The following is a 14,705-nucleotide window of genomic DNA, read 5'->3' as shown; positions in this document are numbered from 1 at the left end:
GCAGCAGCAGGAATGATGAAGAGCAAAGCCCAGAGTGTACTCACAGTGAAGACTCTCTCTGGCTCTCCGCGGGCACGCATGTTTGTGTCATGGATGTGTTTGAGCACCATCCAGGCCTCGTCGTGTTTACCCATCTGGGGAATAGTTAACATAATTTGGATATATATGCTGGATTTCAATATTAACACTCCACATACACAGTGAAGTGGGCACTGAATGTCTGTTTTTATTAAAAAATAAATAGCACATGTATGCAATTTATATATCTGTGTGTAAAGTCTATTTCATGTGTTGCACAGTGACCTTCACCTCTATGCCCCAACCCCAGCATCAGAATCTCCACACTGCTGTCCTAATAAGTAAGCTTATTAAGAAGAGCAGGCTGAAAATAAGCTTTTTGCTCTTCTCCGAGGAGAACAATTTTGTTTAATTTAATTTGTTCTTTTTGATAAAAGGATAATATAAAGCAATTATTGTACATAAACTTCAGTTTCATGCAAGGGCATCTAACAGATGGTATCCACTTTGTGAGAAAAAAAAAAAGCTTCATTGTGTGCCAGTGATTTATTTTTTCTTTGCAGCTATTTGTTAGGGAGGCAGCATCAGAGAGAGTGACTCTAAGAAACTGAAAAAACTGATAAAGGCTGGCTGAGCTCCATGGGGAATACTCTGAGGTCCATACATGTGTTGTGTAGAGAGGGAAGCGCCACAAAGTGGTCAATGTAATGAACAACACTACACACTCTTGCTACACATCATACTAGTTGGACAACAGGCTCTGTCAGAGGCTCTTTCAGACTTTTAGTCCTCCAAGGTGGTATAAAAGTCTAAAAGTGGGAAGCATTTAATGCTCACTGCAATTACTGTGATTTTGAGTTTTAACTAAATTCATCTCTTGCCTAATAGGGCGCTAAAGCTCACCTACATGTAGTTTAAGATGTATCTTAGTGGGCAGCCAATCAGAAAAAAGTTGACTTAAAAAGTGACATCAAGATTGTTTTTCACTACGGTCTGATTTTGTCTGATATCCACAAGAATCATAGTTATTCTTTTCTTTAAATAATAAGGCTAATGGTTCTCTGTAAGAGTGTCTTTTCTTTATAATGAAGAAGGCATGTTACCCAGTCCATCAGTGTGGCTCACTAATGTGATTTTAATTGAGCTTTATGGCAAAGAAGAATGAACAAGTTGCAAGCAAGCAGGAACAGTTCATATACTAAACATCTCCTTTACCTCCAGGTAGAAACGGGGGCTTTCAGGCATAAAAGTGAGAGCTACCACAGCAGAGACACAGGGCAGCGCACACACCACCACAAACACTCGCCAGCTGTGGAACTGGTAGGCTGATCCCATGCTGAAACTCCAGCCTGCACAGAGAACCATGCACACACAAGGACAGTTAGAAATAATGTGGCATAGCATCACGTTGTGAGCTCAGTCCGCGTTGCACAAGAAGACATAAAACTTAAATTTAAGCACACATGTATACTTGCTGTAGTTCTTTTTTTCTGTCCCTAAAGGTTGGACAGAAGTGCAGTTAGTGGGATTATGTTAACTGCTAACTTCCCCATAGGTGTGAATGTGAGCGTGAATGGTTGTCTGTCTCTCTGTGTTAGCCCCGCATCAGCTTGGCAACCTGTCCAGGGTGTACCCTGGTTCCCACCCTATTGTAGCTGTGATAGGCTCCAAAACTGAGCATTGCATTATTTCAGGTGGGCCATAAAGTCAAGTCTCGCAGCATTCCCGTCAGATCAGCTGATCTCACTGACAGGCCACATGACTCAGCATTTTTCGACATCCAACTGGAAAATTTCTTAGATGTGGTTATTTAAGCTGATTTAGCTGCTTTTACAAAACTGTGCCTGAAAAAAACTGTTTGTGGTGTCTACTGCACTGTATTCACAATGGGTTTTAAGAAAGATTTAATCCTCTACAAAATGTTATAATAATATTCTAGTAGAGATCCAACGAGTCCCCTTAGGATTTGGTCCCATAATAGAAAAAACAAAAGAGACAAAAAAGGATGTCGTTAAAATGATCTAATGAAAAAACCAAAATACTTTAATTATCACTTTCTAACAATATGTTGGTCACTATGTGTTCTGAAAAAGAACAGAGATCTTTTGACACTGGCTCCATTCCAATACTAAAATCTGAAAAACATCAAATCCAAAAGTACTCTGTGATTTCTCTAAAAGTTTCAAAAGCTCCAAAAGACATTCTGCAATGACCATCAACAAGTTGTAGCAATATATGATGGACCTATGTACCTATATGTTTGGAAGCCATCCTATCTACTCACACAGCAAAGTCTGTATGCAAAAATTAACAATAGAAAAGTGTATTAGGATGGACATACAAGTGTGTGTGTGTGTGTGTGTGTGTGTGTGTGTGTGTGTGTGTGTGTGTGTGTGTGTGTGTGTGTGTGTGTGTGTGTGGCCTGTGGGGCTGCTCTAGCCTGTACCAGTACAAACCTCATTAGGGGGATTATAGCTATAATGGACTGGAGGAGATGGCTGACTGATTCAGACACTCAGCAAGATTTATGTCCCTCCTCTACAGTAAGTGAACACTGCTAAAATACACATACAGTACACACACACACAAACGTGCGCACACACACACACAAGCACACACACTGTCCTTGGCCATTGCTTAGTGGTATCACACAAATTTTAAAGCATGTATATAAACACAGACACACTTGCACACACACAAGCATGCACAAAGACTCACAGACAGAAAAGTCTTAAAGAGACACATGTTGCACTGTGACACACATCACACTTGAACTGGCCATTTTTTTATTGTAATTTATGTGCTTCTTTACTTTTTTTTTTTACACATTTTTAGCACCTTAAAAAGCTAAAATCACACACACACACACACACACAGTTATCTACAAGTCAATGGAACCACTGCGGCAGAACTTATTACCCACACACTGCTGCATCTTGTAGAAAAAATGTGTTACAACACTGGCGTCTAATCAATTGACCTCAATTATAAGCCCTCTCACACTCAGTCGCTCCTGCACTCCGACGGCCACTGGAGAGCTTTAGAATGTAAGCTTCTATCTTTAGATTTTTAGGAGCCATTTCTGACCTATAAGACAGAAATATCTTTCTGTGTATGCTTGTGAGCTTCACCGCACACTAATTTTTCTTCTTTTTTTCTCATTAAACAGTTACTTCTAATTTTTGGTGCTTATACATTAGTAGTATTACTTGCAGGGACAGAACACAATGCAACTATTTTGCATATTATATTATCTGACTCAGAGACATACTGAGTTTGTGCTCTGTTTTACAATAATAGTATTCTACTGGCAAAATCGTTGTAAAGCATTTATGAGAAATCCCATGTATTTGTCACGGAGATGTCCATTTATTGCTGTATCACTTTAAAAATGTGTCGCAGAGGATGCGGCACCCACTGCTGGATAGTATATGGCCTGCGTGTCTACAACTACTTTAAGTTAAAAGTAAATAAATGAATACATACATTAAAGAAAATACATTTATGTTATGAATTTATTTGCAGATTATTTTTCACATTCTACTGATATTTTGATATCTCTTAAGAGTTTAATAGGAAAGCTAAGGTGCTTACTTGCCATGTGTAGTCAGTACTGTCATGGTCTTTAATTTTGTATTTGTATTTGAGTACTGGTCCCTGTTTTGATATTGTGTTGTCCAGTGTTTCTTTATAGTTACTTCCATTTGTCTTTTCTGTAATTTTGTTACCACTTCTTTCCTCCTTATTGCCATTTCCTGTTGTTTAGGTGCCTTTTCTCTAGTTTCACAGTAGTAGTTCCTAAAGGTAGATACTGTTACTTTACTTTACTGCATGGGTACTAGGAAGGGGAAAAAAGCTCAATGTGAACTATTTTCAAAAGTGTGAGCCCAAAGTCAGCACGGTGGCATGGTGGTTAGCATTGTTGCCGCACAGCAAGAAGGTCCTGAGTTCAATTCCACCATCAGGCCGGGGTCTTTCTGTGTGGAGTTTGCATGTTCTCCCCGTGTTTGCGTGGGTTCCCTCCGGGTACTCCGGCTTCCTCCCACCATCCAAAGACATGCAGCTTGTGGGGATAGGTTAATTGGATAATCCAAATTGCCACTAGGTGTGAATGTGCGAATGAATGTGAGTGTGAATGGTTGTCTGTCCCTGTGTGTTGGCCCTGCGACAAACTGGCGACCTGTCCAGGGTGTACCCCGTCTCTCGCCCTATGACAGCTGGGATAGGCTCCAGTGCCCCCCGCGACCCTGAAAAGGATAGGCGGAAGTGAATGGATGGATGAGCCCAAAGTTCATTCAGTGTGAAATGAAATCAGAGGTAGTGTTTGTAAAATGTGAAGCTGCACAGACTGAAGAAGTTTGCACTTCCTCAACATGTTTTCTTTACTTGCTTAAAAAGTCGGTGTTGTAGCTTCATTCTAAATAAGAACACCACTTGGTGTAGGAACTTAATCAACCCTGTGCCCCCACACTATAGTGTCACACAGTCACAGAATAGTCTTCAGCAGCTTTCCTCCTCCTCCTCCTCTCCTCCTCTGCTCCTCTGTTGTGTAACAGTCTCACTCTCTCACTCTGTCTTTGTTTGCCTCCCTTTAGCCCTCTCCTGTATCCCTTCACCCTTTGATTATCCCCGATGCAGGCCTCATAAATCAGAGCCCTCTTCGCTTCTCTTTTGCCATGTCTTCCTAATCTATTTCTCTGCTCCTCTTTCTTTATCTGCAGCCCCCCATTCCTGATTGATTTCAGTTAGCTCATTTTTTGTTCATATGCTCTGACACACCTCCTCTCCTTCACTATATGAGATCAACTATATGAGTCAACTTTTTACATTTTTTTACAACCTCAAACAGTTTGTCATAAAATTCCAATAAATGAGCAAAACCATTGGTTTTCAATTATAGTCTCCTAAAAGGATTTGATTAAAAAGAATACTCTTTTAAAATAAAAATGCTGTATGTCCAGATGAACCTTGCTTGCCTAACACAACTCTGTACATTTTAGTGCCCTTCATGTATATATTTATTGTGCAGACTGACAGACACTTTGTTGCTTTTTTGTGCTGCTGTTATTGCTGTGGTTTCCACCTACATCACCACCTGCTATGTGTTTGTGTGCCCCCCTGATGGGTCTTGATTTCTAAATTAAGCCCCACGATTGGGGAATTATTTGCGAGGCTCACTGGATGTTATGTATCGTGTTGTGATGTACATGCCTTACTACTGCAGGGGGTATCATCAAGAGTGGAGCAGTACCGCCAAGTCCGACGTTAATGCCTTTTCTTTTTGCAGTAATGTTCAAACTGGTGATGTGAGTCTCTCCTAACAGTGGGAAACCTCTCCACTTTGGAACCTGGGCCAGTAAAGTTGCGAGCACATTGCATCACTTTTCCCTTACTTTAAACGCAGCAATGTCAGCTTTTGCTTACACTTTGTGTTTCTCTGTGTGTGTGTGTCTGTGCATGTGTGTGTTCCTCATGTAAAAAACAAAAAAGAACAATATATATATATATATATATATATATATATATATATATATATATATATAAAAAAAAATTCCCCACTCGCCCCTGTGGGCGGTCAGTCCTTCAAGCTTGGGTCCTCTACCAGAGGCCTAGGAGCTTGAGGGTCCTGTGCAGTATCTTAGCTGTTCCTAGGACTGCGCTCTTCTGGACAGAGATCTCCGCTGTTGTTCCCGGGATCTGCTGGAGCCACTCGCCTAGCTTGGGAGTCACTGCACCTAGTGCTCCGATTACCACTGGGACCACCGTCACCTTCACCCTCCACATCTTCTCGAGCTCTTCTCTGAACCCTTGGTATTTCTCCAGCTTCTCGTGTTCCTTCTTCCTGATATTGCTGTCATTCAGAACCGCTACATCGATCACTACGACCGTCTTCTTCTGTTTGTCTACCACCACTATGTCCAGTTGGTTAGCCACCACCATTTTGTCCGTCTGTATCTGGAAGTCCCACAGGATCTTAGCTCAGTCATTCTCCATCACCCTTGGGGGCATCTCCCATTTTGACCTCGGGACTTCCAGGTTATACTCGGCACAGATGTTTCTGTACACTATGCCGGCCACTTGGTTATGGCGTTCCATGTATGCCTTGCCTGCTAGCATCTTACACCCTGCTGTTATGTGCTGGATTGTCTCTGGAGCATCTTTACACAGCCTGCACCTGGGGTCTTGCCTGGTGTGATAGACCACAGCCTCTATGGATCTTGTGCTTAGTGTTTGTTCCTGTGCTGCCATGATTAGTGCCTCCGTGCTGTCTTTCAGTCCAGCTTTGTCCAGCCACTGGTAGGATTTCTGGATATCAGCCACCTTCTCTATCTGCCGGTGGTACATACCGTGCAGGGGCCTGTCCTTCCATGATGGTTCTTCGCCTTCCTCCACTTTCTTGGGTTTCTGCTGCCTGAGGTATGCACTGAGCACGCTGTCAGTTGGGGCCATCTTTGTGATGTATTCGTGGATGTTCCTTGTCTCATGCTGGACTGTGGTGCTGACACTCACCAGTCCCCGGCCCCCTTCCTTCCGCTTAGCGTACAGCCTCAGGGTGCTGGACTTGGGGTGAAACCCTCCATGCATGGTAAGGAGCTTTCTTGTCTTGATGTCAGTGGCTTCTATCTCCTCCTTTGGCCAGCCTATTACCCCAGCAGGGTACCTGATCACGGGCAGGGCATAGGTGTTGATAGCCCGGATCTTGTTCTTACCGTTCAGCTGACTCCTCAGGACTTGCCTGACCCTCTGCAGGTACTTGGTGGTTGCAGCTTTCCTAGCGGCCTCTTCATGGTTCCCATTCGCCTGCGGGATCCCCAGGTACTTGTAACTGTCCTCTATGTCTGCAATGTTGCCTTCTGGTAGATTGATCCCCTCCGTTCTGACTACCTTCCCTCTCTTTGTTACCATCCGACTACACTTCCGCCCGAACGACATTCCGATGTCATTGCTGTATATCCTGGTGGTGTGGATCAGTGAATCGATGTCTCGTTCACTCTTGGCATACAACTTGATGTCATCCATGTACAGGAGGTGGCTGACAACTGCTCCATTCCGTAGTCGGTATCCGTAGCCAGTCTTGTCAATTATCTCACTGAGGGAGTTAAGGCCTATGCAGAACAGCAGTGGGGACAGAGCATCTCCTTGGTAGATCCCGCACTTGATGGTGACTTGTGCTATGGGCTTGAGGTTGGCCTCCAGTGTTGTCCGCCACATCCCCATTGAGTTCCTGATGAAGGCTCTTAGGGTCCTGTTGATCTTATATAGTTCTAGGCATTCCAGGATCCAGGTGTGGGGCCGAATTCTTGAGAGATTTGTTTTGATATATAGATTGTTTTTTTAGGTATGTAGCACTTTTCTACTCTGAGTACTTAAAGTCTCATTCTCCCAATCACACACACATTCATACTAGCACCATATCTACAACTCACACACATACTCACACTCCAGTGGATGCATCAGGGGGAACTTGGAGTTGATCTAGCATACTTCGACACACAATCCATCAACCTTCTGATTGTTTTTTTGTTGGTTTTTTGTATTTAAAACTTTATATTCAGTCATGTACTTATTTATTTATTTTTTTGCCTGTCCCGTTTGGCTCTTTTGCAATCAGAATTATTGTCTAAAGGCGAAGAAAGATGCCCAACGGATTTACTTTACCAAATGGACCATCCCAGCCTTGCCGTAATGGTCTATTTGATTCACCTTTTATTGTTTATTTTATTTTATTTTCACTTGCTAAAGAAAGGGGAGAAAGAAAGAGGGAAAGAAAAACAGCGGGGAAGAGGGATGGGGATAAAGGGCAAAAAACAAAAACCAACAAAATAAGCAGACAAAAAATACATATATCAATCACCTGGATCACCTGCTGAGCAAGAAAAAAAAAGCAGAAGAAAAAAAAAGAGCAACATAATAAACAACATCACGATGATATATGGGAATATAACAGTAAATACTAAATATTAAACATTATTGTGTAAGATTGACAGCACACAGTGTGCTTTGAGGTAGGAGCCAAAAAGGGTGTAGTTTGTGTGTGTGAGCACCTGTGTGTACATCTGTGAGCATGAGCGTGCTTCTATTTAAAACGTTCCTTCGTGTAATGATCTGCTACAGGGTGTGGGGAGCCACAGCCCCGTCCTGCAGGGCATGAAGCAGGTATGGAGGAGATCAAAACTCCAGACATCCAGAGGCCCCCAGAACACAAGAGACCAAGGAAGACCAACAGAGGGGCAGCTGCGCCACTATCCCAGAAAGAGCTGAGGAGAGCCCCAGATGAGGGGTTGCTCAGCAGCCGCGGAGCAGAAGTCAGGGGGGTTGCAGTGACGTGCCCGTGAGCTCCGCCGGCAGCCAGCTGTGCCAGAATGACCGAGCCCCAGGCTGAGAGGCTGAGGGCACCCCACCCCCAAAGTGGCCCGAGCGAGCCCCAGGCTCCAGGCCCCGACAAGCAGCCACCAAGGAGTGAGCCGGTGTGTACCTGGACGCCCACCCCCGGACACAAAGAACCACCAACGCACTGGTGTCTGAGGGCATCTGCCACTGGTAGGGGAAGTGGTGGGGGAGATAGGCCTCCATACCTTGGAGGGCCCGAGATGTCCCCAGAGAGGTGGCGTCTGATACCCAACCTGACATATAGACACAGACATACAGGCACACACAGATACAAACATCCATTCCCACCCTCATGCTCTCATATACAATTACTCAACACTCACCCAACGTGGAGACAGACACAAAGAGACACTGTACACACAATCACACTCCCCAAGCGTACTCTATACCCCAGGTCTAGGTACCCTTGCCCCTGGAGGGGAAAACTGCACCCAGACCCAGGTAGTGTCTGTAGTCTGTTCTTAGCAGTGGAACAAAACTTCCACAGACTATAGCTTGCATAGAAAAAGTTACTGCCAGGCTTTCACTGATGTACTCCAGTGATTTAGCATTACATGCTTGTGTTACAGGGTAGCAGAGTAGTTTCGTCACTAGCATGAGTCTCCATTAAACTTCAGTGTGTAGTTCATTGAGTATTCCTCATAACACACCTTGGCAGCATTATTTCAATATACAGTGGGGCAAAAAAGTATTTAGTCAGCCACCGATTGTGCAAGTTCCCCCACTTAAAATGATGACAGAGGTCAGTAATTTGCACCAGAGGTACACTTCAACTGTGAGAGACAGAATGTGAAAAAAAAATCCATGAATTCACATGGTAGGATTTGTAAAGAATTTATTCGTAAATCAGGGTGGAAAATAAGTATTTGGTCAATAACAAAAATACAACTCAATACTTTGTAACATAACCTTTGTTGGCAATAACAGAGGTCAAACGTTTACTATAGGTCTTTACCAGGTTTGCACACACAGTAGCTGGTATTTTGGCCCATTCCTCCATGCAGATCTTCTCAAGAGCAGTGATGTTTTGGGGCTGTCGCCGAGCAACACGGACTTTCAACTCCCGCCACAGATTTTCTATGGGGTTGAGGTCTGGAGACTGGCTAGGCCACTCCAGGACTTTCAAATGCTTCTTACGGAGCCACTCCTTTGTTGCCCGGGCGGTGTGTTTTGGATCATTGTCATGTTGGAAGACCCAGCCTCGTTTCATCTTCAAAGTTCTCACTGATGGAAGGAGGTTTTGGCTCAAAATCTCACGATACTTGGCCCCATTCATTCTGTCCTTAACACGGATCAGTCGTCCTGTCCCCTTGGCAGAAAAACAGCCCCATAGCATGATGTTTCCACCCCCATGCTTCACAGTAGGTATGGTGTTCTTGGGATGCAACTCAGTATTCTTCTTCCTCCAAACACGACGAGTTGAGTTTATACCAAAAAGTTCTACTTTGGTTTCATCTGACCACATGACATTCTCCCAATCCTCTGCTGTATCATCCATGTGCTCTCTGGCAAACTTCAGACGGGCCTGGACATGCACTGGCTTCAGCAGCGGAACACGTCTGGCACTGCAGGATTTGATTCCCTGCCGTTGTAGTGTGTTACTGATGGTGACCTTTGTTACTTTGGTCCCAGCTCTCTGCAGGTCATTCACCAGGTCCCCCCATGTGGTTCTGGGATCTTTGCTCACCGTTCTCATGATCATTTTGACCCCACGGGATGAGATCTTGCGTGGAGCCCCAGATCGAGGGAGATTATCAGTGGTCTTGTATGTCTTCCATTTTCTGATGATTGCTCCCACAGTTGATTTTTTCACACCAAGCTGCTTGCCTATTGTAGATTCACTCTTCCCAGTCTGGTGCAGGTCTACAATTCTTTTCCTGGTGTCCTTCGAAAGCTCTTTGGTCTTGGCCATGGCGGAGTTTGGAGTCTGACTGGTTGAGGCTGTGGACAGGTGTCTTTTATACAGATGATGAGGTCAAACAGGTGCCATTCATACAGGTAACGAGTGGGGGACAGAAAAGCTTCTTACAGAAGACGTTACAGGTCTGTGAGAGCCAGGGATTTTCCTTGTTTGAGGTGACCAAATACTTATTTTCCACCCTGATTTACGAATAAATTCTTTACAAATCCTACCATGTGAATTCATGGATTTTTTTTTCACATTCTGTCTCTCACAGTTGAAGTGTACCTCTGGTGCAAATTACTGACCTCTGTCATCATTTTAAGTGGGGGAACTTGCACAATCGGTGGCTGACTAAATACTTTTTTGCCCCACTGTATATTCTGTCCATGATGAACACCCACATAGGTTATACCACTTGTCCCTGATTTTTAATAACATTTTTATTATACATTTGGTGACATAGTACTTTTAACATTATTGGTCCTTTTTCTACCATCAGGATTATTTTTCACAGGCTCAGGAAACAGCAGTCACAATCAGCCAGGAGTGAGGGGAAGGAGACAGAGCTAAAGAAAAACTGTGGAAGAGAGGCAGAGAGTTCAGAGTACTAGTTCTGATGAATTAGACTGATTCATTAAACGTGAAAGATAGACGATAAATAGAAGCACTTTTACATCATCCCCTGGTTTTTGAAGTCTCATGCTAAGGCCTTGAACACCTTATTGGTGTTTTGAAAATAGATGTGATAAGAGAATAGTGAATCATAAAGCACTGCATGCTCATACATTACTGGCTTCTCATTCACAGAGTAGGTTTAGGTAATAACGTCATGTTGTATTCAGTAACAGTGTAAACTAGCAATTGAGACCATAAACTCATTATGAAAGTGTTCATTTAAGGTAGATTAAAGAAGACAAGGGCTGTTTTCTTTCTACGTCTGTACAATCGTTTCATTTTGGCAACCAGAGCATTCGCCCTCAGCTGGCCATTGAAACAAATCCCAGTTCAGGGTATTTCCACATTGGACTCTATGTTAAAACATCTGGCCTTTCTTCACTGCAATCATCTCACCTAACTTTTGTCCTGTCTCCTTCCCTCTTCCCAGAACCAGTCACACGATGACTGCCTCCTGTTAAAAGGGAGTTTTTTCCATCCAACCTTCGTTAAGTGGTCAAAGGGTTGTCTAATTGTTGGGATTTTCTCTGTACTATTGACTCCAGTCTACAGTCTCTACCTTACAATATAAAAGAACTTGAGATAACTGAATTGAATTGCATTGAATTGGAATGACTTCCTAAATCTGGTTGGGTTATATGTTCATTGTAAACTCTACTAATTTGATAATATTCAAAAAAAGCAAAAATATAAAATAAAGGAGCAATATCCACAGACTATTATGAGGTGGGAAAATGTAATAATACACTTTAACATTTTTATGACAAATTTCTTCGATCATTTTAATGATTTCCCTTTAGTGCTGCTTTGCTGTCATGTTAATGTAACCTTTTTTAGAAGTGGTACATCATGTCACTCACCATAGTGTGGGATGATAGCCCAGGCCATGGCTGAGGCATAAATCCCTCCAATCATCCAGAACATGCACAGCCAGCTCAGATGCTCTCCTCTCTTCTCGCGAGCCAACACCTCCGCAAAGTATGAGAATACTATCGGTACTGCTCCACCGATCCTGTAAATACAGCTTGTTGTAATTAGCTATGCATGCTCAAAAAGGCAATCCTCATTTGCCTCATCAGCGCTTGCAACAATTAACATTCATCACAATATGAAACTGATTTATTGTTACAGAAAACATTTCTTCATTTGTCACTGTGAATTGTACAAACGTCTGAAACTTTTTTTAGAACAGTCAAATCAAGACAAATGACAACAAGACAAATCATGAGATAAGAAAAACTCAAGTTACATGTCTTGAACATGCTGTTTTCAGTAGTCATGCCGTATATAATGAATGCACATTATTCTGAGTAGTTCATGTTTCAAAGCATTTGTCTGGTTTTGTGGACGAATTAAAGGCTTTTTTTTAATGTAGCTTTAAAATTGGACTTTGTGTTCAGAGTTTTGAGTGAAGGGAGTGAGGTTTCCAGAAATGTGTCTTCACACATTTTTTGTTCATTCATGTCACAAAGCAGATTCCACACTATTCTGGCTTATTTTCTGAGTCTTACCAGATCATCAGGAGGCAACGGCACTATCCACTGCAGCTTAGTATTTGTTTGCACAAACTGTACTGTCATCTTCTTGACCAAAGAAAATTAAAAATCACCACACTGTAGCACACAGGATATTACAGTCTTTAAACCATCTTTGCTGCTTTCTATCAAACTTGCTTATTATATCATTTTCCAGAATCACAGGTTGTGTGGCCATTAAATTTAACATAGTGAACATGTCTCAAATTGCATAGTTCCATATTAGTACGTTGTTGTATCTTGTGTTGATGTGAGGGATAGGTGCACTGAACTGAACCCTTTCAGTGAGGTGTCAGTAGAGTCAGAAGGAGCCCATCTGTGACTGCAGTGACTGTCCCCATTTTTTTCATAGCCTCAGAGTGTCGTACATATTTGAAGAGGAAAAAAACAAATGGCAAATCTTACTAGTGTATCTCTTAAAATTAGAATATCATCAAAAAGGGTTTTTTTCATAATTTATTTCAGAAAGTTACATTTTCATGTAATAATTCAACACGAAGCCTTTTTGTTTTAATTTAGATGATAATGGCTCAAAGTTCATGAAAATACAGTATCTGATAATGTATTCGTTATTTCTACAGATCAATAAAAAAAAGCATTAACAATACAAAAACTTCTGAAAGGTATGTTCATCTATGCACAACTTTTTGAGATGCACTGGTTTTACTGTCAGTGTTATGGTTGACTACAGTGTTGTAAATGAGAGGCAGATAAAGAGCAATCAGCATTTCTTTTATTATTATACATTTGTTTCTGATTCATTTCAACATTAATTAGCTGAATTTAATATGGATAGATGGCTTTGGAGAAAAACAAAGATAGCATGTATTGAAAATGTTGAACTTCTCCTTTAAATTCTGATCTGAGCTGTAGCTGTTATATCCCAAATTTCTCAATTGAGCAGCCATCTGTGACATTTTAATTTCTCACTACATGTAGAAACTAAGCGCTAACTCATGAGGAACAAGTAAAGAATCTGCATTGCCATATGCTTTGTATTACCTGAAAGATGCCGATATTAGATAATCCATCCATTTATTCATAAATTATTTAAAGTGCTTATACATCTAAGATGAGGTGATAGAGCCTGTCCTAACCAATACTTAATTAGAGGTGGGGTACACCCCTTTCCATTTAAGATAAAGTAAATAAAATAAAATCAAAACCTTTTCAGATCATCAACATTACATATTCATAGAAACTGTGTAACTGCAAAAAAGCTTGAAGCAAATGAAAATGTATGTGGCTTGTTTTCAATTCTCAAAAAAACCCAAAAAAAAACAACCATGTATAAAGTATACAGTAAATATTCAAGATTGTGGTGACACCCGAGAATCTGATGAAATTGGGTTGTGCCTTTTGTCCTGCTTCCTTTATGTCTGCGTGGGAGAAACTTATAATAAAAGGTTATATATGTATGAAAATAATTGTCTATGATATTCATTCTAAAAATGTCAAAACCTGTTTAAGGTTTTGCCAGAGGAATGACTGATATGACAGACTGGTTTAGAACATTAAGTAAAATTGCACTAAAACTTAATCTGTGTGAATTCTTTTTTTTTTTTTTCATTATGGCACTGTGCTGTGAATGTCTTTTCCTATTTGCTGAGACAGCTTCTGATAGCAACGCTAATAAGGTAGGGAAAAACTTAATGAAAGGAACAGTGAAACACACAGCACTGGATGCCAGATCGTATTTCTGCCAGAATGAGGATGGAAAAGAGAGCAGAAGATCTCAGTGACCCCTTACAAAGCAATGCCTCTTTGCTGTTATTCCCAAAGGTATATGAACAATCATAGATACCATCCCACACCATAGACTACTTTCTGCATACAGATTGACAACTAGTGGTGACATAAAAGCTAAAGCTGCTAATGAAATTTTAAAGCCATTAAGGCAGAAGCTGTTTTTCAGATGATGTGAGGTTTACTGGTTGCTTACAGAACTGTAATTAAATGCACAAGAGCTGAGTGCAGCTCAGGTGAACCAATCATGAATGCCCTCAGGCACTGTGGCCCATTCTGATTTGAATATTCATTTTGGTCTAGTCATGAAGCAGCACCAGCTTAAGCCATCACAACTTGATCTAAATGTTCATACAGTATACAATCTAAAAAGGATATCATGTCACTGAGATGGGAGGGCTGTCAAGGATCTGTGCAGCCAAGCAGACCATGCTAGC

General features: G+C 41.8%; 1 protein-coding gene across 4 annotated transcripts in view; it reads right to left on the bottom strand.

Annotated features, from left to right (window-relative positions):
- LOC146513924 (synaptic vesicle glycoprotein 2C-like) overlaps window positions 1–14,705 on the bottom strand; it is a 60,157-nt gene that overhangs the window by 20,697 nt on the left and 24,755 nt on the right. For all 4 annotated transcript variants that reach the window (XM_085165289.1, XM_085165288.1, XM_085165292.1 and 1 more), the window contains exons 4-6: window positions 11,848–11,999; window positions 1,234–1,367; window positions 45–134 (exon numbers count right to left, since the gene is read on the bottom strand). In XM_085165289.1, coding sequence (XP_085021415.1) covers window positions 45–134; window positions 1,234–1,367; window positions 11,848–11,999 — 376 coding nt within the window. The remainder of the gene's footprint in view (window positions 1–44; window positions 135–1,233; window positions 1,368–11,847; window positions 12,000–14,705) is intronic.

The sequence above is a fragment of the Neolamprologus multifasciatus genome, chromosome 7 (assembly GCF_963576455.1).
Source record: "Neolamprologus multifasciatus chromosome 7, fNeoMul1.2, whole genome shotgun sequence".
In the NCBI taxonomy this organism is placed as follows: domain Eukaryota; kingdom Metazoa; phylum Chordata; class Actinopteri; order Cichliformes; family Cichlidae; genus Neolamprologus; species Neolamprologus multifasciatus.
The sequence above is the reverse complement of the archived record's forward strand: the minus strand, read 5'-3'. Positions and strand labels throughout refer to the sequence as shown.